The sequence below is a fragment of the Girardinichthys multiradiatus genome, chromosome 7 (genome assembly GCF_021462225.1).
Source record: "Girardinichthys multiradiatus isolate DD_20200921_A chromosome 7, DD_fGirMul_XY1, whole genome shotgun sequence".
NCBI lineage: Eukaryota > Metazoa > Chordata > Actinopteri > Cyprinodontiformes > Goodeidae > Girardinichthys > Girardinichthys multiradiatus.
In genome coordinates, this window is record NC_061800.1 from 9454338 (window position 1) to 9478284 (window position 23947).

The following is a 23947-nucleotide window of genomic DNA, read 5'->3' on the forward strand; positions in this document are numbered from 1 at the left end:
GTCAAAATAAAGAAATAGATATGTACAAACTGCTGTCATAACAGAACACTATTACTTTTGAATGGCATGGTAGACTTTGGAATGTGGGCAGCATTGATAATCTTGAGCTATGACAATGTAAAGACAAAGAAGGGTTATTGCTGTCGTTACCTATGTTTAGTTTTTTTTTTTTCCTTTAAGTAGGATGACCAGATATCCAAATTTACCCCACCACAAAGACTGCAACCCCACTAGTACCTTACCTATTCTTCATCATCTTGTGAAGTTAAAATGTTTACACATAAATACATTTATTTATTGAAACAAGAAAATGACAACATTGTTTAAATCTTTACTACTGGTGGGAAAAATAAAATGACAATAGTTTTACAAAAGGAACATGTAGATTTTAGCCTAAATAAATAAAAAGAAGTATTTAAAAGGAAAGAAATTTAAAACTATGAAACACTAATAAAAAGGTAACAGCACTGTTTTAGGATGGTATTCCACAGAGGTGTAGTGGCTTCCAGCAGCAGACCTCTTTTCAGACCACACTTCATGAATTCATCTGGCCTTTTGTTCGGGACTGGATCCGAGTGCATTTTGGACACCTTTTTCCCAGAAAACATTCTATGTGAAAGCAGGCCCTGCACACTGAAGACAGAAACCATTATGCATATAAATACTGGTTGATGCATTCAGGGGGGATCTCATTGGTTTTATATTAGTGGTTGTAGCATAGATACATTTCTATGAATGGCACCACACTGGTAATTAGGAAGCACTGTGGGGCCAATTTCCGACCTCCCGCTGCAGTAAAGCTTTGATCTGCCAATGTTAAAATGCCAAATAAACATTGAAAGCAACTATTAATCATAAAACAGAACAAGTTTGCTGTACTCTGTTCAGCCTTCTGTCATCTGCTGAAAATATTGTTGTCTCTGAAACTGAAATATTGCTTTCTTGCAGCCTGAATGAACTGCAGGCATGTCAAAATTATACTCAAATTAGCTTCTTGCATCTGTTTCCTCTGAGTTAACTTACTCTAACACTATAGGCTAACTTTTTATCTACTTCACTCAGTAAAAATTTCCACATTGAAGAGGGTTGATGCCTGTTTGACCTGGTAGGGCTTAGTTTTAGTTTTGAGATTAGATAAAAATATTCAACTGCCGTGTCCTTGCTTCAGGTGAAAATTAACCGACTCACCAGCTGGTTTCCCCATGCATCTCTACTAGTATTTACCACAATAAATTGATTTTAAAAAGCATTTGTCCTTGCTTACCTGCACATTGCTTGCATATGTCTCTCTGAAATGGAAAGATGACGTCCTTTATCCGGCAAAACTCACAGATAAAACCTCGGCCCATACACAGCTGTGGGGAAGAAGTTAAAGAAAATGTGTGAGAGGCTAGCTTCTCCAGTGTCTTTGATTTAAACCTAACAATGCATTCATCATTCTGTTCTTCAAACAGAAGGCTAGAACATCTCTCACAGGACAGCACAGTAAGACTGACCTCACAGCTTTCAACATGTTTCATAGCATAGTTCAGCACTGCTCGAGCCTGTGCCACCAGCTGACCCTTCTTAACTTTCTGGAGGTCTTCCATAGAGAAGAGAAGAGGCTCCTCCATCAGGTGAACAGGAAGTGGCTCGAACTCAGCCAACACCCTGCAATACAAAAACACCATCACCTCAAAAACAGCTTTCTGTTATTTTATCAGTAGGAAAGATTTCAGCTTAAACCACAGATACATTTCTTAACAACACACATATGATATTTATGTATTTTTATTGAGAGGTTTAACAAAGTGGTTCTACTTTCACTGTCTGATTTACTTTTTCAAAAGTATAAATAGGCAATAATGTAGGAAGTGTACCTTCATAACACACACATAAAATGCTCCATCAGGCTTTACTAAATAAAAAAAAACATAATTCTAGAACCATAAAGTAAATTTGTTGCTTGTTGCTTTTATGGTACATGACATTTGTTTAAAACAAGTCTCTCTTAAATTAGAGCTGGTGTCTCAAAGAGATCACCTGTGTAGAAAAGGTTAAACCCCAAAAAAAGGTAAATATTAACCAAATTAGCTTTCTCCAGACAGCCACATCATTATTCCCTAATATTATATTGCATAAACTATAAATGTATTATATTCCGTTGAATTTAAAATATTTCTCTTATTTTATTCCCAAGTTTACTCTTCCAAACACAACAACTAAACCATTGTGTGTTTGATCAGCTTTTACTTACTCAAAAATTAAACACGGTAAGGTACATTTGTGCATAAAATGGTAAATAGTCTGCACTTGTATAGCACTTTTTCCAAGTCCCCAGAAACCCCAAAGCGATTTACACTACAGTCATTCACCTATTCATAAACTGACAGAACCCCAACTAAAGAAAAAAAACCTCAAAATTCTGTAGTTAAATTGACTCGACAGAAACAAATGTCACCATATGTGATGGAAAAACAGCGTCATATCCAAAAGATCAGGTCTCTGTTTATGTAAAACCTCAGTAACTTTAAACAGCATATTTCCCCATTTATGTCTATACTTTTTCCTTATTTTTCTTTCTTGGGGTTTCACGACATTTATAATTAGTCAAAGAACAATAAACCATCATCATTACACTAACAGGTCTTCTACCTGATTTACGGCAGTACTATTTTCACATCAAAACTATCCAGGAAAAAACTCCTCCTGCTGAGTTTCGTGTGGCGAGGCAGAACAAACTCGCATAGAGAGTCTGCAGTGAAGCTGAACCACACCCAGGTGCTTTTGACCCTTGTCCAACCTGGCCACATTGGAATCGAAAGAAAACCAACTTGCAACACAGTATAACCATATATTAGTTACACTTGCAAAAAAAGTAAAAGAAAATACAAAGGTTCTTCCCACCCATCCCCCACACACTTCAAGAATCACTGTTTTTTAAAGTGATGAAAGGTGTTATATTTGCTGTTTCTATAGTTAAAATTAGGGCTTTTGACAAGGAACTTGCAGATCAGAGAGGTCAGCTATGATTTAAGCTTTAAACTCTAGAAAGGGTAGTAGGGGGCACAGATGGTGTCATCAGGAGCATCGTGTCAATCAAAATAGTTAGTAAAGGTCAGCTGAACTTATAGGGGCATTAGACCTCATTACCAGTACTTTATGGGGTTTGCTTGGACTCACATGTTGGGTAGTAATTAAGCCAGGTAGTTGCAACCTCTAAATCCCCATGCTTAGAGGTGTTATATATGCAGTTCAGTGCCCCGAAGAGTCGGCTCGTTGGGTCAAAACTCAGCAGTTTATCTACATATTAAGAACAAGGGACACCCTTCTGAGGGCAGCAATTTTCACATTTTGGTGAAGGAATACAGATAGGTTAGGAGAGGAGTAAAAGAAGCCATCTATGTTAAACCTGACACTATTAAACAGAGGAGGTGGCCTCAGGTTCCCCTCTTCACTCAGTTCTACAACCATTCTTCATCCATTCACAGCTTAAGACATGAACATCATCAAACATAGAACTGCATTATGTATGTCCAATACTGTACCTTTTAGATAATCTACAGGCTTTCAGCAGCTTCTTGATGCTGATCAGCTGCTCCCTCAGCTCCTGAAGGACAGATAAGGAGAGGCAGCTCCTCATGTTTTCTGTGTTGTATCTCCCATTACTGTATATATGTACTGTATACAGTGCTGTGCAAAGGTTTTAGGCAGCTGTGAAAAATGCTGTAAACATACAGCCATAGTCATTAAGAACTATCTTCAGCGTAAAGAACAACAACAAGAATTACTGGAAGTGATGGTATGGCACCCACAGAGCCCTGATCTCAACATCATCCAGTGTGTCCGGGGTTACATGAAGAGACAGAAGGATGAGAGAAAGACTACATCCACAGAAGATATGTGGTTAGTTCTCCAAGATGTTTAGAACAACCTACCACCCGAGTTCCTTCAAAAACTGTGTGCAAGTGTACCTAGAAGAATTGATGCTGTTTTGAAGGCAAAGGCTGGTCACACCAAAAAATCTTTTGATTTAGATTTCTCTTCTGTTCCTTTCATTGCATTTGTTGATTGATGAACATAAATGATTAAAACTTCCATTTTTGAAACATTTCTTTGTTTACAGCATTTTTTCACACCTGCCTAAAACTTTTGCACAGTACTGTATATATGGATACATACATACATACATACATACATACATACATATACATGCATATATGTATAGGCAAAAGCAACTCACCCTGAACCTTTCCAGCTCTTTCACTTTGCTATACAGCACCTTTCCCACAGAGGTGAGGTCAAATAGAGGCTGACACCACACTGAGTCCAGCAACTGCTTGGAGAAATCGCTCACAGAGTACCTGCAATGTGTTGTTGAGTCAGGTTTAACACATAGTGCTTTTTATAAACAAATCTGTCCTGGGATGCTCAACTGTACTTGTGCTTGAATCCAGAAAATCTAAAAGAAATTAGTTTTTGGACTTATTTGTCAACTGGGTTTTTACCAAACAACCAAAACTGTACAGTTCCAGAGAGTGCTAGTCACTCTACCCCTCCTTTATTTCAAACTTTTGCCATTTTGTACATAAAAGGTCACGTCATTTCATACCGCCCTTCAATAAACTCCTATCCGCATTTGGGATGTTTGGAATAGTTAGTTTCGACAACTGATGATTAGAAATCATTTAAACATTCTAATCATACTACTCCTAGAAAAAAGGGGTTATGTCAGTATCTGACAACAGAAGCTCGGTCATAATTATTTAATTTAGATTAGAACAACAGTCAATGGAAATATGATGAAATATAAAATATTCAGAACATAATTTTTCATCAAATGTATTAAAACATCAGTCTTAATACGTAAACATCAACATCAGTATTTTTAGACTTATTCTTTTCTCTGTTATTTACCACAATCGACAACTACACAGATAATTAAACCATTATACAATGGTTAAGTATATGGGTGAGAAAAAGTTTGATTGGTTTTGAAAACACCAGTGGTTTGTTTTAGGAATATTAAAATATTGTGCTTTTAGTTTTTGTGAAATTTTGTTTTATTTTCAGGTAAAATTTAGGTATACAGTCAAGCTCATCTACACCAGTAATAATAAAAATGTTACTCTCTGAATCAAATGTGAAAGCAAAGCAAAAGTTACATATACCAGCATATTTTACCTGCTAAAGTCCCAGTTGGCCAGAACCCGACCAGGAATAACTGTCTCTGAGCCGCTGTGGCAGCAGTCACAGAAATATCTGTCATATAAACTAGAAATAATTAATGACATCACAATAACATGATTTATTTAGAAAATACAGCCTTTTATTGCTGACAGCAAAAACCTTTTGACTTTCATGGCTCCTTATTTTGCTTACCTTCCTAGATATTCACAATACCGCAGTTTTTTGATGTATCCTGGAAGCAGAATCAGAAGTCAGACATGTTTTCTGAAAATAAACTTGACTTTTTTTTCTTTAATTTACATCAAGTCTGAATTTGATGTTTGTTCACTGCAGCTATTGAATCTGAACTGGTGCCACACATAGAAAACAGTAAATACATGGCAATTCAAAAATCTGGATTTATTGTCATTGACACTCACTGGGCTCCACCTCTGTTCCACAGCCTGCACACAGGTAATGTTGTAAGGCCACCACTTCACTCCGTCTAGAACAGGAAATGGATAAAAAGATCTTTAAGATGGGATCTGGTTGTCTGAAAGTAGGATTAAAGCATTTTCCTGATGTTTTTGTTTCATTTTTGACATTTCCTTTCTGCTTAGGATGGATTAAGACCTATGTGGTGGCTGGACAGAGAAAATGATCTGGAAACTTGGTGGTGTCCAGTTCAGGGATCCTCTCATCCTGGCCCTCAGTTGGATCTCCTCCATTAGGCTCCCAGTCTTTACCTCCACACCTTCAGTACCTGGCAGCTAGTGGAAACAAAGGAAAGAGTGTTTATGCTTCATATAAAATCACATTATAACAGTACTGGTTTTCCTGCTCAAAACAAACTCATAGGCTATGAAAATGTAACAACCCTATTGTAACAACTTTTTAAACACAAATCAACAGAGACCAGATTATCGAACTAGATTTTTAACCAATATTTTTATACCAGGAGCAAAACTGGAGAAAACAGGAAAAACATGTTGGATACTAAAGTACTCAAAGAAACGATTACCGTAATTCCAAGTTTAGTTTTTACTTTTCACAAGACAATCCCAAACTACATTTGAAGTTAATTGTCCACACTGTGCTGATGAAGTTTAACACTGAACAGTACATATTGTATTGTGATATGACTCATTATTATAGTAGATTTTGAACCATACATATATGGTATAAACACCAACAGTCAAAAGATTTTTTAAAGCTCCCTTTCCTATCTTGTCATGTATATTGGGTGTATGAGTATCTAAAAACACAATTTAAAAAGGTCTAAACATGAAGAAAAGAAGCAGATTTTGTGAAACATCCTGTCCTCCCACTTCTATGCAGTGTGTGTTTGTTGTTACGTCTCCCTGTTTTCTTTATTACATGGATTTGAGGGTAACAAGTAAAATTTACTGTGAGCTACAGAGTCAGGCCAGGATATGTTAGTTTTGCCATGATGTTACTGTTTGTACAAAAAATGCTGTTTTTTCTGAGCCTTTGTATTTTTATCTTTCATGTCTATTTTCTTTGCTGCCATTTGACTTCTTTGTGTGCCTCAGATTATAACTCTCAGGTTTTGAAAATCAGCCGACAATTTGAAAATCCTGCCGTGTGAACCAGGTATTAGTCTTAACTTCTTGCAATATTTTAGCTGATAGCCAATGACACTGTATGTTATTCATTAATGCACATGAACATAAAAACAGATTATTCCATGTGTGTAAGGTTAGTATATAAGGGAGCTGAAACTAGATGAAATGATTGAACTTGGGCTGTTCAATCCAAGCTTTACATAGCCTGGCTTTCTATTCTTATCTCATTAGTTCCTAAAATTTATCAAAATCTTTAGGATTTTTTTCATCCATCTGCATTTATATGAACTGGCCAGAGGTTTTTATGACCTGGGCAGTTTTCTGACCATTGTTGGGTCCCCAGCCATGGGTTACAACATTAAAGGCCAGTAAGAACTTTTCTGGAATTTTCAAAATAAATCGCATTAACCTATTTCCAGCACAGACAGGAAAAGGAAGAGTCAGAGCTGAACAAATAGGCTGTGTTCCAACATGGTGGTTTCTTCCATGCAGGTCCCCAGTGGAGCTGAAAGGAGAGACACAGCGCACTTATGTCTCTTTGCTAGCAAAAAGACATAACTCTTCAAACTGGATCCAAGGGTGTCACATGATCACGTGATCGTACGCACAAAGTTAAGTAGGAATGAATTGCTGTTTGTGTATCCAGTATTCATTCACACAAGGGGGTAATTAAGGTGCAAGCGTCGCTGGACTTTTCTTTCTGAGGCCTACAGAAGCAACTGTGTTCCAGAGAGTTCCCAGCAGAGACCCTGTCTCTACGACGCAGGGTGGAGCGGTTTTTCCGGCCTGAAGGAAGAATAACGGGACCACAGCACCGTGGAAGTAACCCTACACATGAGTTAATATCAGGATGCTTCACTTTTGGCACCATATGAGACTAATGATAGTTCACATTGATTTCTTTCTCCAATCAAATAATTTTCCTGGTGTCCCAAACAATGTGAAGTAGGATTCATCAGAAAAAATGACTCTGCGCTATGACTGCATGATGGTGGTTTTATTATTGAATATCGCAATAGATTTTCCTCACTCCGCTTTATCTCAACATTCTTTATTCCAAGCAGAAGGCCAAACATCCTTTTTCAAATGCAAAGTATGAATTCCTAAAACTTTGAATGAAATAGCCAACAAATATTGAATTCCAAATGGTCATTTGCAATTTTAATAATGCTCCCACTGAGTGATATATTTGGAATATGTTGCGCAGTCCTACTTCAGCTACGAGTGTCCCAGTACCAGTACTGATGCCTGGCGGATACCTTTTTTAGGTAGTGGAGATCACTAAGACTAAAAGATAACAATTTAAAACTCATCTGTGATGTTTTTACACTCCACAGTGCTCTGATCATCGTATGGATTGTCAGCAAAACTAAAGAAACAACTTCTTTGTCACTCCAAAACGTTTCGTCTATGACAGTTGATGAATGTTTTTACCTCTTGCAGTGAGCTACCGAGGCTCTGCCGCCCTCGCCGAAGTACATGGGAAGGTAGCCACTTCCTTTTGAACTCCAACACCAGCTGCTGGGCCAGACATTCTGCACTGTGTTTATGATATACCACAGACACATTCACAAACTTCTCAGTAGGACAAATGTATGCTGTGGATGGATCTTCAGAAAAAGGAAATGTCTTACTTTCTGATCAAATCTTTTGGCATCAAAACTGTGCCTACTCCACAGTCTGAAATTGTAGCACAGATAATAATAATTTTTTTGATATCATAACACTCAAAATTAGGGAACAGGTAATAGAGGAAGCTATATGGATTCTCTATGCTTGGTTTTGTATTTAAAATATTTACATGTATTTTGTTTCGTATTTAAGATGTTCCTACTGAAAACTCATCATCTGATCAGACAAAGTTATTACAAATTTACTTCCCGCCGAGGTTCCTGTTTTTGCTCAAATACATGCCTTAAATTGTCATAAATCTGTTATCTATCTTTAACCAAACTAAATAAAAGAAGTGAGATTTCATAATTTCATATGACAGGAAACCGAAATTGGCAGAAGTCTGCAATATCCGCCCACCATTAAAGAGGTAACCCTTTGTGACGTATTTCTCTCTAAATTAACATTTATAAATTAAAAAAAAGAATCAAAGATTAAAAGTAAATATTACGACCATAAATAACTTTTTAGGAAACTGCTTATTGAATCAACATAGGTAACAGAAGAGGAATCATTGCCTGCATGTCTGAGTAATCAAAACAAGTTTGTCACACGAAGGCCTCCCCCTGCTGGTTATTAGTCAGAATGCACCTTTACAGACAGCCTGCATTATGTAATGGATTCATAAAATTTTCATATATTGGAATTCCTATATATTTTCTCTGGAAATGATACGCTTGTAAATAACTTGTTTGTGACACTAAGATAAAAAAAAAACTCTGAACAGAAAAGCTTTCACCTTCAAACCCGCTGTCAGTAGAAAGGATTGATGGACTCTTTGTTTGAGGTTTACTGTCATCAGTTTCTTGTTCCTCATTGTCTTTAACCCATATGTGTTCCGGTGAGTCTATCTGCGACGGCTTCGTCTGGTCAACTAAAAGCCTGAGCTTGCAGCTGAGAAGTTGAGGACTGTATCCGTTGGAACCCTGTCCGGGTTTGCGCGTTTGACCGGTCTGTCTCTGCGTCAGGTTCGGTTGCTCAGAGATTCTCTGTCTCTTTGTGCACACGCTGCAGTGTTTGTCCATCATGGAGTCAAAGCTCAGAGTCCACTTGACACCTTCCAGAACCTCCAGCATCATGTCCACCACAACAAAGTGAGCATTCTCCTGCACGCACAATTATTTACAAAAACATTAGTGACAGATTTTTCAGTATCAAAACCACTGCTGAGAATATTACTGCAGAAAAGGCAAACTCCTTTAAATTCTGATTGCACATTTAAAAAGAGTCGTTCTTTGAATGATGCTGCCATGGGCTAGCCCCATAAGCAACACAAAACTTGATCTTGAGGGCCAAATGTGCTAATATCCAATAAACAAATTGTTTGTTAATCAAATGCAATTTAATTAATGCGCTACAATCCATCATAACATAATTTAGGCTATCACTATGGCTCATCAGATAGATCCTAACATCTGATTGGTTACTGACACAGTAACTCAACTGCAGACCTTGTCTATAGCAGTGTTAGCCCCTTACACTAGTGATGATGGGTAAGGCTGATATAAAAGACATTCCTATTCAGCAACACAGGACTCTGAAATAAACACAAATACCCAAACACTTCCAACACATAATGACTTTCTAATGAATTACTCTCATGTGTATTTATTTGTTTAGACTTGTAAGGAATACTAAATAAATTTACTTAAATCATCACACTTATTGTGATGATATTTAATTATTGTATTGTGGCCTACTTGGCCCTAAAGAGGCAACTTTTATTTATTTATGTTTTACAGAGCCATGTTTAAATGTTCAAACTGGGGACAAAAATCTAAATACATTACCTATTTTCTGAAAAATTAATATAGAAGTGCTGACCTAAGGTTGTGTGTTTACTCTCTTTTTATTAAATTCAAATTAGGGAATAGCTGTTCACTGTTCTTTTAATTTTTTTTTTATTTTACCTCCTAAAAGTTCAAATATTTATGTTTCTTTGCTTGAAATTAAAAGATGTTAGTGTTTCCATAAACTTATAGAAAACCAGTGAATTTTCAAGTATAATAACTGTAGTCTAATAGCTGTGCTAGCGTTTGTGACTTTTTCAATTAAGTTAGTTGAGTTAGTGACTTTTTAGTGGATGTTGGCTAAAAACATAGGTTAATTAACAACATTTTAATGATGTTCTGGGTGAAGAGGTAAGATTTAAACTGAAGGTGTAGTTACAGACCTTGTCCAGCTCACAGCTGGTCTTGAAGATGTCTGCAGGTAAATCCAGGATGTCAGAGCAGCTTCTGTCTTTGCCATGAGGTGTTGAGGAGTGGCCTGAAACAAAACCGATATACATAAGTTCAACACTGTAATTAATATAATAGATCTCATGCCAATGTCCAGAATTTTGCAGAGTTTCTTGAGCTGTATTTATTTTTTAAAACCTATGAGATAATATTTTGCTATAATTTAAAAGGAAATATTTTTGTGTTTCACTATTGTTAGCTTAAAAGTTAAATATTTTCATTTTTGTCACATATGGGCTTTCTCTGTAACCGGAAACACCAAAAACGATAATTAGCAGCATAAGCTGGTGAACAGTCTTTACTGCGCATGCACAGTGTCTCCCCCTAGTGGCCATTTGTTCAACATGTTCAAAGTAACGCAAGAGGCCACAGCTCGTCCTGATTTCCCCACATGTAACCTGTCAGGCTGCTTCTTGGAGTTACAGTATTCGTGTACACATAAGCAAACTGATAACTTTAAATGTTTGAGACTAAAGACTTTAAAACCTCTAAGAAAAATATCAAACATCAATGACATTTTACCTGTCCTGTCAGGTGTAATGCAGCTGTTTAGGCTCCATCCTCTGTGCTCCTTCTCAGATCGCTGAGGCGTTCTGCTGGCTCGGTCCTGGCTACTTAGGATCTTGTTCAGCTTTGATATTGTAGAAACACATGGCTTCTTACCCTCCACCCTGGGTTTGAATGGTTGGTGACAGAAGGTCGCCTGGGGCTTCACATCCTCCTTACCAGTAGACGTCAGACACTCACGCTGTTCAAAAGATGATGAACCAGAGGAAGCAGAGGACAGGTCCATGCTAGGAGGAGTATATTTTTAGTCAAGTTAAACTGATTATAAGGTTTGGTGTCAGAAATCAACCAATTGTGAGTCAAGCTTAGAGTAACATTTTCTGAATGCACATTTTTTTGTAGGTAACTGAATTAACTAATTAAAAACCCCAAAATCCACAGAAGAAACTACTATGCATACACACATTTCTACCAAAGGGTTGTTTAAAGACATCAATACAACCCACGTATGCACGAGGAGAACACGCAAACTCCATGCATAACGACTCTGGCCAGGAATTTAATCCATGGCTTTTTGTTGCGTGGCAACCACTGTACCACCATGTACATCTCTTGTATGTGCTACTTTCAAATGAACAATCTCTACTTAATTTTGGCTCTGACAGCAAAAACACACATATTTAACAAATCTTTAGTTCTGCTTTGTGTAATTTAGTTGCATTTCCTGTTTTAGTTTGTATCTAGCTGATGTTTAGCTCTATTTTGAAAGATTATTATATTTTGATTCTTCTGTTCATCTTTGCATCTTCATGATTTATCCTTTTTTTAACCTCTCCATACTTCATGCTTCAGAGGCTTTCCATTTGCTTTGCCATTTGGGGGATTTACCCAACTATATTTTGATGGAGGCACTGGTGCTGCATGTTCATACTCACTCTTGTGGTGGCTGACAGATATTGCAAATTAACTATGAACAGTTTCAGAAAGAGAAAACTCCCATAATCCATGGATATAAAATAAGGAAAGTAAAAAATATAGGTATATAATAATAACATCATTTTTTTATTGGCCAGTGGGAACCATTTGGCAGAAAATATTTTTAGATAGTGTAACTATTCTTTGGGGTTAGTCATGGTTTTGTTAATCCTAGCTTTCAATATCCACCAAGTAAAGTTGTTTCCTACCTTACTGCAATTTCTGATTGTGTGTGAGTAAATAAACCTACATGTACTAATGCATGCTTGTGAGAAAGAACTGGATGAGCTGATCTTTAATACCCTCTGAAAACGTTGCTTGCCTTTACGATGACTTCTCAACTCTTTAGCCCTCCACTGTCACAATATTTGTGGGTTATTTTATGTTTTGTTTTTGTGACTGCTTCGGTTTGATCAACACATAGCATCTAAAATCAGAGATATATCAAAAAGTGTTTCTAAATAATGCACACAAACTTTATGTTGACGTAACTTTATAACCCTTTAGGACAAGCACTGTTTGAAGTTTGTCTGATTTCAGATTTGTCAGGTTTCCGTAAAAGGAGGTGATCACATTACTGTGCAAAAGAAAATAGATTTTAAAAAAAAAAAAAACTAGAAAATGTTTCAACAATGTCTAGAAAAGATTTCATCAAAAAAAAATAAAAAGAAACACAAATCAAGTTTTTGGTATAAAAATATATTTGTTCTGATTGTCCAAAACTAAGCTCAACATGTTTGAAGGATGAAAAATTTGCAGGTGGGGTTTCGCTAGAACCAGAACATGAAAATCACACTTCCTCCTCCCTATACTGAGAAAACGCATCTACCTGAAAACATGAAACCAAACAAAGCATGTTTGTTATCCCAGTTCCTGTTTCTTGACTAACCGAGGGGATCCACAAAACTTTCAGGACTTTATCAAGAACTGTCACAAACATGAAATAAGTGGTTTTTTCCAGGAAAGGTTGGGCACTTCATGGGAAAAATACTAACACACACACAGAAATATGTAACTATAGTTCAACATTTACTTTTGGAAGTAAATGTTAGATAAAGATTTACATGAAAATACAAAATTTAGATCTAATTTTCTTTGGCGCTCTCTAGTGATGATAGTTTCACTTGAGAGAAATAAAAAAGTATTTGTGTCACATTATCAAACTTAAATGAAGAACGGCCATGTTAACTATAAATATGTGTATGAATAATAGGCATTGATAAACCTGGGCATTCAGGGCAGAGGCCCCAGACGTTTGTTGAATAGCTAAGCATCTTATGAAGGCAGACATATTAATGCAGCTTGGTGGCGCAGGAGTATCGTCCCCGACCCATGTGCAGAGTCCTTAGTCCTTAATGCAGCTGCCGCAGGTTTGAGTCCCAGCCCTTTGACGTTTGTTGCATGTCTTACCACTCTCTCCCCACCCTATTTCCTGTTAGCTCCCTTTTGAAAAATAAGGAAAATAAAGGCCACTAGTGCCGAAAAAAAACCTATTAATGAAAATCCTACTTTAAGCCCTGAGAATACCATTAGAATTCTATATTTTACGTTCAGAAGAAAAACAAAATTGATACTGCGGAGTGGTAATTTGCACACAGGCAGCACCGCATTGGTGCAACTCTACACACACGACTGGTTATGGTTTTTAAAAACTTCTCTGGTCTGTAGCTCTTTTACTGGTTTTTGTTTCCCAGTTAGAAAGGTGTGGCCAAGGCTTCAGGAGGAAAAGTTCTGTTGTTGCTGGTTCATGCACAAAATCAAGATGGGGCGACTTCATCTAGCTCTTGTCATTACATAGATCTCAGCCATTTGCCATTATTTATGAAAACAGTTACATTTACTCTTAGAGCAGATGTGTGAAAAATAAAAGGGCAAATAAAACAAATGCCTTGCAAAAAATAGCTTAAAAGAAAAAAGAAATCATGAACAACAGATGTGTACATGTTTAGACAGCTGTATTTGTTTTCTACTTCTGACGAATCAGACTGTCAGAAATCCAGACATGAATTCGACCCCTTATCTTATAAAGTTCTTTGAGTTGGCATCTTTTGTCAATCGGTGCTATGTAAATAAACGTAACAGTATTAAGCTGGAAAGGATTTATTTAAAATACAGTTGTTTAGGATCCAATTATTAAAGTAAATCTTAATAACTGTATTGTTTTTAAACTAGCAAAATGAGGAACATGGAGGCTGTACACTTTGAGAGCCTAAGATCTAAAATGCTCATTTATGTAGATAAGGTAAGGATCACATTTCTACAACATAGTTTTAGTGCAACGTTTGCAGAATGCGCAGATCAGCTTCAGGTATTTTTTTTTACAAATTTTACAAATGTTATTATTGCTTTTATTAACTAATCCCAAGCTGATTTTTTCTGTAGCTGCAGTAGAAGGCTTTAAGTACTGTTCTCATTCATCTAAATAAACAGGCTATAGGCAAAGAGCTGGTGCAACATGTACTATATTATTTCAAATTTACACTGCTTATAAATTATTAAGTCATATGAAATGTCTTTGCTGGGCTAAGCCCCCCAGTGATTCAGGACCCTAACAACACCTCTGGTTGGATTTATAAATACTTTTAAATACAGCATCATGGCCTGTTTACATGTGCAGCCATTCATACCAGTGATTTGTAGAAAATAATTATCCCAAAGAGCAAAAGGAAAACTGTTTTGCTGGATAACAACTTTAGTTTTCTCATTTTGACAAAACAATTTTTGTGTTATCAACTTGAAAAATTATGTGTGCAGTTGTAATTATTTTCAAAGAGGATCTGATGGAACAGGAAACGGACCTGAAGGACAACATATCAGTGAACGCACCACGCTCAAGCATTACCAGGTTGTGCAAACAAAAACACTTTTCGGTGTGCGATTGTTGAGTGACCTGACTGTATCATTCCACTGTTCAAAGTGAAATTTGAGGGAGCACAGAGATATAAGATGAAATGTTGGAAACTTTGACAGCATTTTGAGATGTGCCTGCAGATCATTAAAGATCCGAGACTGTGAGAGAGTCCAAGTCTTTCAGCACATAACAGGAAAGTATTACAACAAAGTTCCTCTGTTTTATCTGTTGAGCTTATAACCTCTTTGAAATTGTGGCAGCATTTTGAAAATCAAATTGAGCTAAGTATCACACTGGGTTAAGAATCTAAATTTGCTAGAACTATTTTTAGCTAACCGCTAATAAATTATGTTATGCTCTGTAATCATTTTGTCTTCCTTTCAAATTTGGGAAAAATCTTGTTTTCTTTTTTCTTGTTCTCGGTGGAAGACACATGCGTTTTCTCTCCCGCCCTCCCTGTTGATCCCTGCTTCTGCTTTTGTATTTTTGTATTTTTCTCAGAGCCTCGCTTTGCATATCCTCTAAACCTGTAAATTATGGATTTGGTCAGCTGGTCTCTCAACGTGATTGATCAATTCTCTGGATACACAATGGATTCTTGGCAGCAGTGGAAGATTGTGTGCCTGACTACGACGTCGGTCGAGGACTTAGAAAATGTGTACATATTTGGACTTTTGATAACAGGATTTCTGCTTTTTGGAGTTGGTGGTTACCTGGCTTATCGAGTGATTCGCAAAACATGGGCGGCTGTTCAAAGCATTCCAAAGCTGCCTGCGATGTTGGATGGAGTCTGTAGAGCGATCAACACTCAGACTGAAATGTTTAGAGAGCAGAATCGCAAGCTGGACGCAATTATTGAACAGAATCGCAGCCTGGCAGCAATTGGACTCTGAGGTTAAAGGATATAATCTTGGAGAAGTTGTACGCTCGAGATCTGCAGAAAGTACCAGATATTTGGCTATCTGGATTCGCAATTGAGAAATACCACTAAAACTCTTAAGGTGGTTGGAAATTCACAATTGCTTGAACCACAACATTTATTGTTTTTCTAAATCTGGCGCCCCAATGTGGCCTTGGCAACTTCTGCTAACTGGCTATCGACAAAATATCTCCTGGATGTTATATAAACACGATGCTCTTCCCCAGCACTCCCCTACCAGCTGTGTGCTGATAGGACTATTGATAAAACTTCCACCTCCCTTCTCAAGGACAATGGCACTTCTATCAGTGTTGACAGTCTAATTCTCTCAAACACACTCAGACTTATATATATTCGCACCCTCAAGATTCCACCGTACCTTTGCTAAATCTTTACTTATGTGTGTTGCTTAGCCCTGCTGAGTTTTTTTGTACTACTTTAGACTCAGAATAGAGTCTGAAATATGATTTTTTTCCCTCCTATCTTACTTTACCTAAATGTGTGATTTCATTACTTTTCATACATTCTCAGAAGAATTACCAGCAAAAGCCAATTATTATTAGTATTTGAAAATTTTACTACAGCTGTTTTTACACCAATGACCAGAGATTTTTTGATTTCTTAGAAAGATTCATAGATATTTAGATTTCTTAGAAGGATTGTATTACAACAATTTCATACCAGTGAAAGCCAAACATTATTAGTATTTAAAAGGTTTGGACCAATCAGTGACCCAGCTTCTCTACTTAGACTTCAGTGAGTGCCCATGACTGTTACTATTTGAATGATGGGACCACAGCTGCCTCATACCAACGACCTCAAGGATTAATATTATCATTTTTCTTCTAGCACAGGATGAATTCCTTACCACAGAGGACTTAATGAACTAATTACCTCTATTAGAAAGATTGGATTAGAACCAGCTCTTACCAGTAAACCCCCAAGGATTATTAATGTCATTTGATTTGTTTTTCTGTGTTTGATTTTCTGTATCATTGTAATGTTTTTCCTCAGCGCTTTGAGTGCATTGTTGCTGAAAAGCGCTATATAAATAAATTTAACTTGACTTGACTTAATCTTGTTTTCTCTCAGTGGAATTTGGCCTCTGCTCCTGTTATAAATACTTGACTGCTCACAGAAGACATATTTTGAGTGATGTTGTCTTAAATTATAGTTCATAATGAGATATAAGAGTCTTCTAAAATTGGCATTGACATGCAAGTTTAAATAGAAGCTGCATATAGTACCTTAATAAATTAGATGGACTGGTTTCTTTTTCTTGCCAAGAGACTGGCTTGCTGCGTCTAGAGATGACTGGACTGCTCCTGGGTAGGAGAAAAGTTTCATCCTTGAAATGAGAAGGTTCCTCCTGGTTTGGAACAGCAGCTGGTGAACGTTTTGAGTCCCTTTCATGGCCCGTGAGGTTGCTGTCATCATGGTGAACGTTGGCTTTCTCTCTGTTCTCAGGGTTATGTCTGGAGGTTTTGGAGATTTTGGTGCATTTCCTCCTTGTGAGCTGTTTTTGTGGATGTAAAAGGTTAAATGCTGTATTTGTTTCTTCTCCACTGATTTCTTGCGGTGACCAAAGCTGAGATGGGATAGAACCCAAATTGGTCGGCTCCAGGCTCTGGTTAGGAAAAGCTTCGGTTTGTTCTTAACAGGAAGCAAAACAAAGAGAAAAGAAGACAGGGTGATGAGAAGTCAGAAGGACAAACTAGGACAAACTGTAGTAAAACACAAAAACATTGCTTTTTACAAACAATTCAGAGTAACATTTTATTGTTCTTTTAGCTTCAGTCTGCTTCGGGATGACTAAGTCCAGTGTTAGTGCAGCTGAATGAATCCCTTAATTAACCTTTCAGTCTCTGTACTTCTGGTTTAAGAGTATGTAGAAGCTCACCTGAGCCTGCTGTAGGTCCAGTTGGAGGCGTTTGTGACTCTGCAGAGTCCAAACACCAGATGACATACCCACATCTGTACGGAGAGGATGTCAACCTGTTGTAGCTTTCCATCTGTATGGAAGATAGAAAGTGTTTCCTAATCACAACAGTTTTGCTGCAAGCTTCCTTTATTTAACTGTTTAGTAACAACAGCTGTCATAAATAAATGTCTCCATTGCCTCAGAAACACAAAATTTCCCACTTATGTACAACCTATGTGTGCAAAAACGTCCCAATTTCTTTCTTCCTGTTCAAGAGATTTACGAACACGGCACAGGCTGTTTGTCACATTCTGGAACTGATCAGAATAACACTGTACAACACCTTTCACACTTAACGTCTAAAGGTTACACTACTAAAGTCTATTTGAATCTTTATGAAGGCCATATCTGAGGAGGGTTTTTCCACACAGGTTACTAAAATAATTTAGCTGTAATTCAATACTGGGACTCCCTGTATGAAGCAAGAAATAACTCTGAATCATTTAGCAATTAAAACATGCATCAGGGGTTACACTTGCTCGGTTCCAAGGTAGAAAGTGCGAATTTAGTAGTTCACGAGTGACCCCATTTGCATATATCTCACTTTTACATAGCTGCTGGTCTTCTGTTCAGTTTGTGCTTTGAGTTCTAGCATTAAAGACATACAAAACTGGGAGTTTGGACTGACCCAGTGATGTGAAAAAATAGAACACCCCATTAAATATTCACTTCTTGTTAAATGTTAAATGTTTTTATTTATCTCTGGAGAAGAAGATGATTTATTTACAGATAAACACCTAAATGAACCTTGATTTACTCATCCAGCAAACATGTGTATTCTACCTAAAGAAATAGGACACCCAACTCCTAATAGCTAGTCCTTTGTTTAGCGTTTGGATGAAATAACTTCAATTAGATGCTACTTGTACCTATCTACCAGTCTTTGACAATAGCATTAGGGAAGTTTTGCGCTACTCCCCACATTTAGCTGTTTGAGGGCTTTCTTGCATGCACAGCCAGTTACAAGTCACAACACAGAATATTTGTGTGTTAAAGCTCTGGGCTTTGACTCAGCCCGTAAACCTCAGGCAGTCCTTGGTGGATTTACTGGTATATTTTGCAGCATTGCTATGTTGCAGGGTGCATTAATGCTTCAGCTTTAATATTTTTATAGATGGCCACACAATTTTCTCAAACACCTCTGTATAAATGGTAAAATTGTGGATTCTTAGATGGCGAGCAGACCAGGTGCTGCTGCTGTAAAGCATCCCCAAACTATGACACTCCCAGCTCTGTGACTCACTGTTGGTATGAGGATTTTTTTTCCTGGAATGCTGTGTTGATTTATGTCAAACATGTCCTTTAATCTGGTGTCCAAATAATTCAATAGTCCTCTGTACTGAGGACATTATTCTGAAAGTATTTTTCTGTGTTCTTTCTGATAAACTTCCATCTTCCAGGCCTTCATGTTATTCTTAGAGAACAACGGTTTCCTTCTTCAACACCTCCAATGAAAGTTAAAAGGGTTTTTCTTCTGCTCTTATTGTTGATTCATATTACAGTATTAATACAGTATTTGGAATAGCTATATATGCAGATATTATCGGTAATTGCAAATTGATTTCCTTTGTGCCTTTAAATCTAAGATGTGTGAAACCTCGTACAGCTCTTTGGGTTACATGTAATGTAAACATTTTTGATAAAACAGCACTTATAAAACAGAGCACTGTCCAAACAAGTTCTCCCTCGATAAATAAAGAAATGCTTATGTGAGCAGAGTGGGCCGTAAGCCTGAACAACCGTGGAAAAGCACTAAGCTTGAGGCTCATAGACTTTATCATAAGGAGTTTTTCAGCTCTTTTAATGAGTTGTCGAAAAATGCTGGAACCAGTTATTTTGCAAACCTCATCAAATAAAAAGGAAAACACTCCTATTATTGGACACAATCTCTTTCTTCTATGAGTGTTTTTACAAATGCAGATTTCAATTTCTTTTTATATTATTTCAAAGACAAAGTTGTTGGCATCAGGATCCTGTATCTCTCCTACATCGTCCCGCTGTCTGGATTCTTCCTCTCTCACCACCAAAACATGGTCCTCTTTCACCCAAGTGTCAAAACAAGACATTAAAGCCCTCTTGGGTCAACTGAAATTGTGTTTTAGCCCCCTTGATGTCCTCCCTACATCTTTTTTCGTGGACATATTTAACAGTATTGGCTCCAGTGTTGTAAAACTGTTCTGGCTACTTGCCATATTTTTTAAAAAGCTTTTTAATAGCAAGGGGCTCTGGGTTTTTTCTCTTTCTGACAGGAATAGAAGGCTTTAGCAGAACAACTAAACCGCTTTTTGGAGTAAAAAAGACATGGACCATGGATAGCTTCCAATGTGGTTTTCGCCAACTGCACTCCACAGAGGCAGCATTAAGAAATGTGACTACAGTGACTTTCTGATGGCAGCTGACACTGGAAACTATACTGTGCTGGTTTTATTGGACCTAACATCAACCTTTGACACCATGAATCACACTGTTATTATCAATAGACTTAGAGACCTGTTTAGCATTTTGTGTTGTGTTAAATGTGTTCACTTCTTATTTGTCAGAAAGGTCTTTTACTGTTTTTATGAATCCGGTTTACCTGTGGGGAACCTTAAGGTTTAGCTTTGGGCCCAATCCTCTTTTTATTGTATTTATATTTTTTAGGAGATATCCTAAAATACAAAAACGATGTGCTATTTCATCTGAATGCTGATGACATATAATTGTATTGTTCTTTTCAAACATCTGAGATCTACTATCTGTCTGAACTCAGCAACTGTGCGTCGGAAATAAAACCATGGCTGCACAACAACTGTCTGTCTGAAGTCTTTTCCCCTGATGAAAAAAATCCTTTAAACAGGCAGCATCTCACTTCTTTAGCTCCTAATGTGAATTGTAGTCTCAGAAATCTGTAAAATGGTACTTCGTAACTGGTTTTATCATTTAAGAAACATTTCTTAGCTGAGATCCTTTGTGTCAAGGACTGAACTAGAGATGATTCTTTACTCTTTTATTTCCTCTCATTTAGACTATTATAAGACAGTCATAATTAGTCTTTTTACTTGTTTAAACATAACCTCCTTGACTTTCCTACATTGTCCACTTCCCCCATGTGAACTTGAGGAGTAATTTTATAATCTTGGTTTCAGCCTTTAGGGCAGTTCATGGCCAGGACCCTAAATATATTGTGGACCTTTCTGGAGCCTCTGTTTCCGAGGACTCGGAGGTCTTTGAATTAAATGTTGAGGCTGGTATTATTATAGGTTTTAGTTTATGTAACTGACTTTTTTAAAAGAAACTTTATGAATAAAGGATAAGCTTTATGGCAGTGAAAAGGAAAAAAAAAACGAGACACTGATGTGTACTATTGATGTTTTCGAATCTCTCTTTCAGTTTTTATTCATTTAGAAACTAAAGATAATAACAGATTCAGAGTTGACATTTAAGCTACCCCGCAGTTTGTGGTATATGTCTGATTCTCCTCTTTGGGAAGCTTGTTACTCTTTCTACAGGAAGTGAATGTGGATGGGAGGAAGGCTACGCTCTTGAACTTCATCAGACCATAATACTGAACATAAGTGAGTTAAATCGTTTTTGAGCTACAGTCCATCCTTGCTTAGAAAGACTAAGGGTCTTCACGTACCTCTCTGTGTCCGAGGAAACCAACATGCACATGTTCTGATTGGTTCTCGTCAGAGCCGGCCTAAGGCCAAAGTGAACTAAGCCACTACCCCTAGACCATCAGTGGCCTCCCAAAAATGCTTAAATTTTAACACAGACCATAAATCAAATTTTTGAAATGTATTGATAAAGAAATAGAATACTATTAAATATGACTTGCTGGTTTCAGTATACTTAAATGTAAAAAAGATTTTAAATTTCTTTAAATTTAAGCTTAAAAGGAACTGGCAGGTTTACTTTGTACAAGTACAAAGAACATCTTCATTGTCTGCTTGTCATATTCACATTGTTACAACCTGATGCTACGAGTTTAACCTGTTCTTAGCAAGAGGAGGGGGCCCAAATCAAACTCTGCTCAAGGCCCCATTAAAACATGGGCCAGCCATGGTAACATTTTGGGGTCACGCATGTGGCATTAATGCCCTAGTTTGTCAAAAAAAAAAAAGAACAAAGAGTTTCTTGGGCTGTTTTTATGTCCTTGTTCACAAAGTGTTGTACATATAGAAAATAACATAAAACAAAAGAAACCTGATAAATTAGAGGCAAGCTAAAATAGATATGTTTTAATAAAAATGTTTAAATATGTTAAAATAGAGCCATCCTCTCATGATGTGCAAAATGTTTTAGCAAATAAATGCATGTTAAGAAGATTCTTAAATTCAAAGAGTGACGAAGCTTGTCTGACATCCAAAGACAGATCATTCTACATCTTTGGGGCAGCTACAGTGAAAGCACGCTCACCTCTAAGTTTACATTTAGTTCTTGGCACATTAAGGAGCTGCTGGTCATCAGACCTGAGGGAGTAGGCATCTATATGCGGTTTTAGGAGTTCAGTGAAGTGAAGGGCGGCAAGTCCATTAAGAGATTTAAAAGCAAATAACAGAACTTTAAAACAGATCCTGAAATGTAGAGGTAGCCAATGAAGTGAAATTAAAATGGAGGTAATGTGTTCAGACTTTCTTGTTCCAGTTAAAAGTCGTGCTGCAGCATTTTGCACAACCTGCAGGCGCCTAATAGACGCATTGCTAACTCCAAAATAAAGTGTATGGCACAAATAAAAATGGGACACACATCTGTCAGGAATGTTTCCGAAACCTTGTTTAGTCTAAGCCATGGAGAATTAAAAGGAGTTTTGAAGGAAACAAGGAATCCGACTCAGCTCTAACAGGTAACCGGTGAGTGTATGTTGTTGACCATTAACCTTCTTCATCCAAATGCTGATTTTGCGTTTTAAGCTAAAAACTTTGTGAAATATTGTCAGGGTCCACTGTGGAATTTCAGACTGTGGGCTTTAAAACAATCAACAAAATGAAGAAACATTCTAAATAAAGTTTTTTCTTTGGTAGATCTGGTCTTCACTGTTTGACTATCAGATTTAATTTTAATTCTGTTTTCAATCGTAGAAGTGACACTTCACAGCTTCCTGTAAGAGTGCAGCTGTCGGCTACAACTGTGAAGGATAACATCTTTAAAATTTCCTTCTTCTGTTTCTTTTAAACCAAAAGAAAAACAATGTCCATCCCAGCAGAAAGCAGCTGCTGCCCAGCACACAAAGCATTACTCACCGTGCCGTGGACTCCTGACCTCTGGCACCGAGGAAACCTGTTAGAGTCCAGCAAGACAACTCAAGATGCTTCTTATCCACTGAATGCTGCAGAAAGGAAGACCGGCGGTTGATTAGCACTTCCTGTATTCAACACTGCAGTGTGCCTTCTGTGGTTAAACACACAGTAATGTTTTTCCTTACAGCAGAGAGGCCAAAACGCTTTAGGTCTTCTTCACCTCCTTTTACTAGAGTAACAGAACTGACCACAAATATTCCAACATGTACTTAGACTGTAAAATCCATTTTACTCATCTGGAATATAAAAGGGTTAAAATAACACGAACAGCCTCAGTGACATTAAGACAGCCTTTCCTTTTGAGGTCAGTTTTTTTGAAATACCACAGATCAAGTGGCAGGCTATGTTCAGCAGAAATGTTTGTCATGAAGCTTCTCAGTGCTCAGTGGGTTGCTGGGGTGCCACATCTGCTGTCAGTCGCTGGCTCTGAAAGAGGAAGTTTTATTTAATGTCAAGTATCAATAGTTTTAGATCCACCCGATGTTCCTATGAAAAGAAAAAAGCGGAAACAATCCAGATTCAACGTCTCTGTTAGGAAATGTGTCCTGCAGCCTGAAAGCTGCCACAGAGGGTATCCTCCATAAGGCCATTAGGTAAAAGTCTAGAGATGTTTTCTAAAACTGCACACTTTAGGACATTTGAAGACAAAGGAGATCATACACTGTAGAGCAAATTGAGTCATTTTTAGAAAGGGTTAGGGTTAGGGTTAATTAGCATAATTAAGGTAAAAATGTTCTCTGCGAAATCAGGACAGTTTTCAGAAGTGAGAAAATCCTGAGTACAACGGGAA

At 37.3% G+C, this 23947-nt stretch overlaps 1 protein-coding gene across 1 annotated transcript; it reads right to left on the reverse strand.

The window, feature by feature from the left end:
- Positions 1–318: 318 nt before the first annotated feature.
- Positions 319–23466, reverse strand: rubcnl (rubicon like autophagy enhancer). The gene is made up of 17 exons (XM_047371050.1): positions 23101–23466; positions 17798–17909; positions 17145–17550; positions 11168–11439; positions 10579–10673; positions 9145–9511; positions 8369–8414; positions 8169–8274; positions 5782–5918; positions 5589–5653; positions 5362–5401; positions 5164–5241; positions 4223–4343; positions 3528–3589; positions 1497–1650; positions 1265–1355; positions 319–633 (listed from the first exon to the last, which is right to left on the reverse strand). Exons 2-17 carry the CDS (start codon positions 17907–17909, stop codon positions 536–538), a joined length of 2250 nt encoding a protein of 749 aa, XP_047227006.1. The 5' UTR covers positions 23101–23466; the 3' UTR covers positions 319–535.
- Positions 23467–23947: the final 481 nt, after the last annotated feature.

Excerpts from the sequence above, each read along its gene's own strand:
- rubcnl (XM_047371050.1), bottom strand. The coding sequence starts at position 17,909 with ATGGAAAGCTACAACAGGTTGACATCCTCTCCGTACAGATGTGGGTAT. Across the intron at positions 5,402-5,588 it reads TGGAACAGAGGTGGAGCCCA|GATACATCAAAAAACTGCGG; the intron begins GTGAGTGTCAAT and ends TTCTGCTTCCAG. Across the intron at positions 4,344-5,163 it reads GCCAACTGGGACTTTAGCAG|GTACTCTGTGAGCGATTTCT; the intron begins GTAAAATATGCT and ends AACACATTGCAG.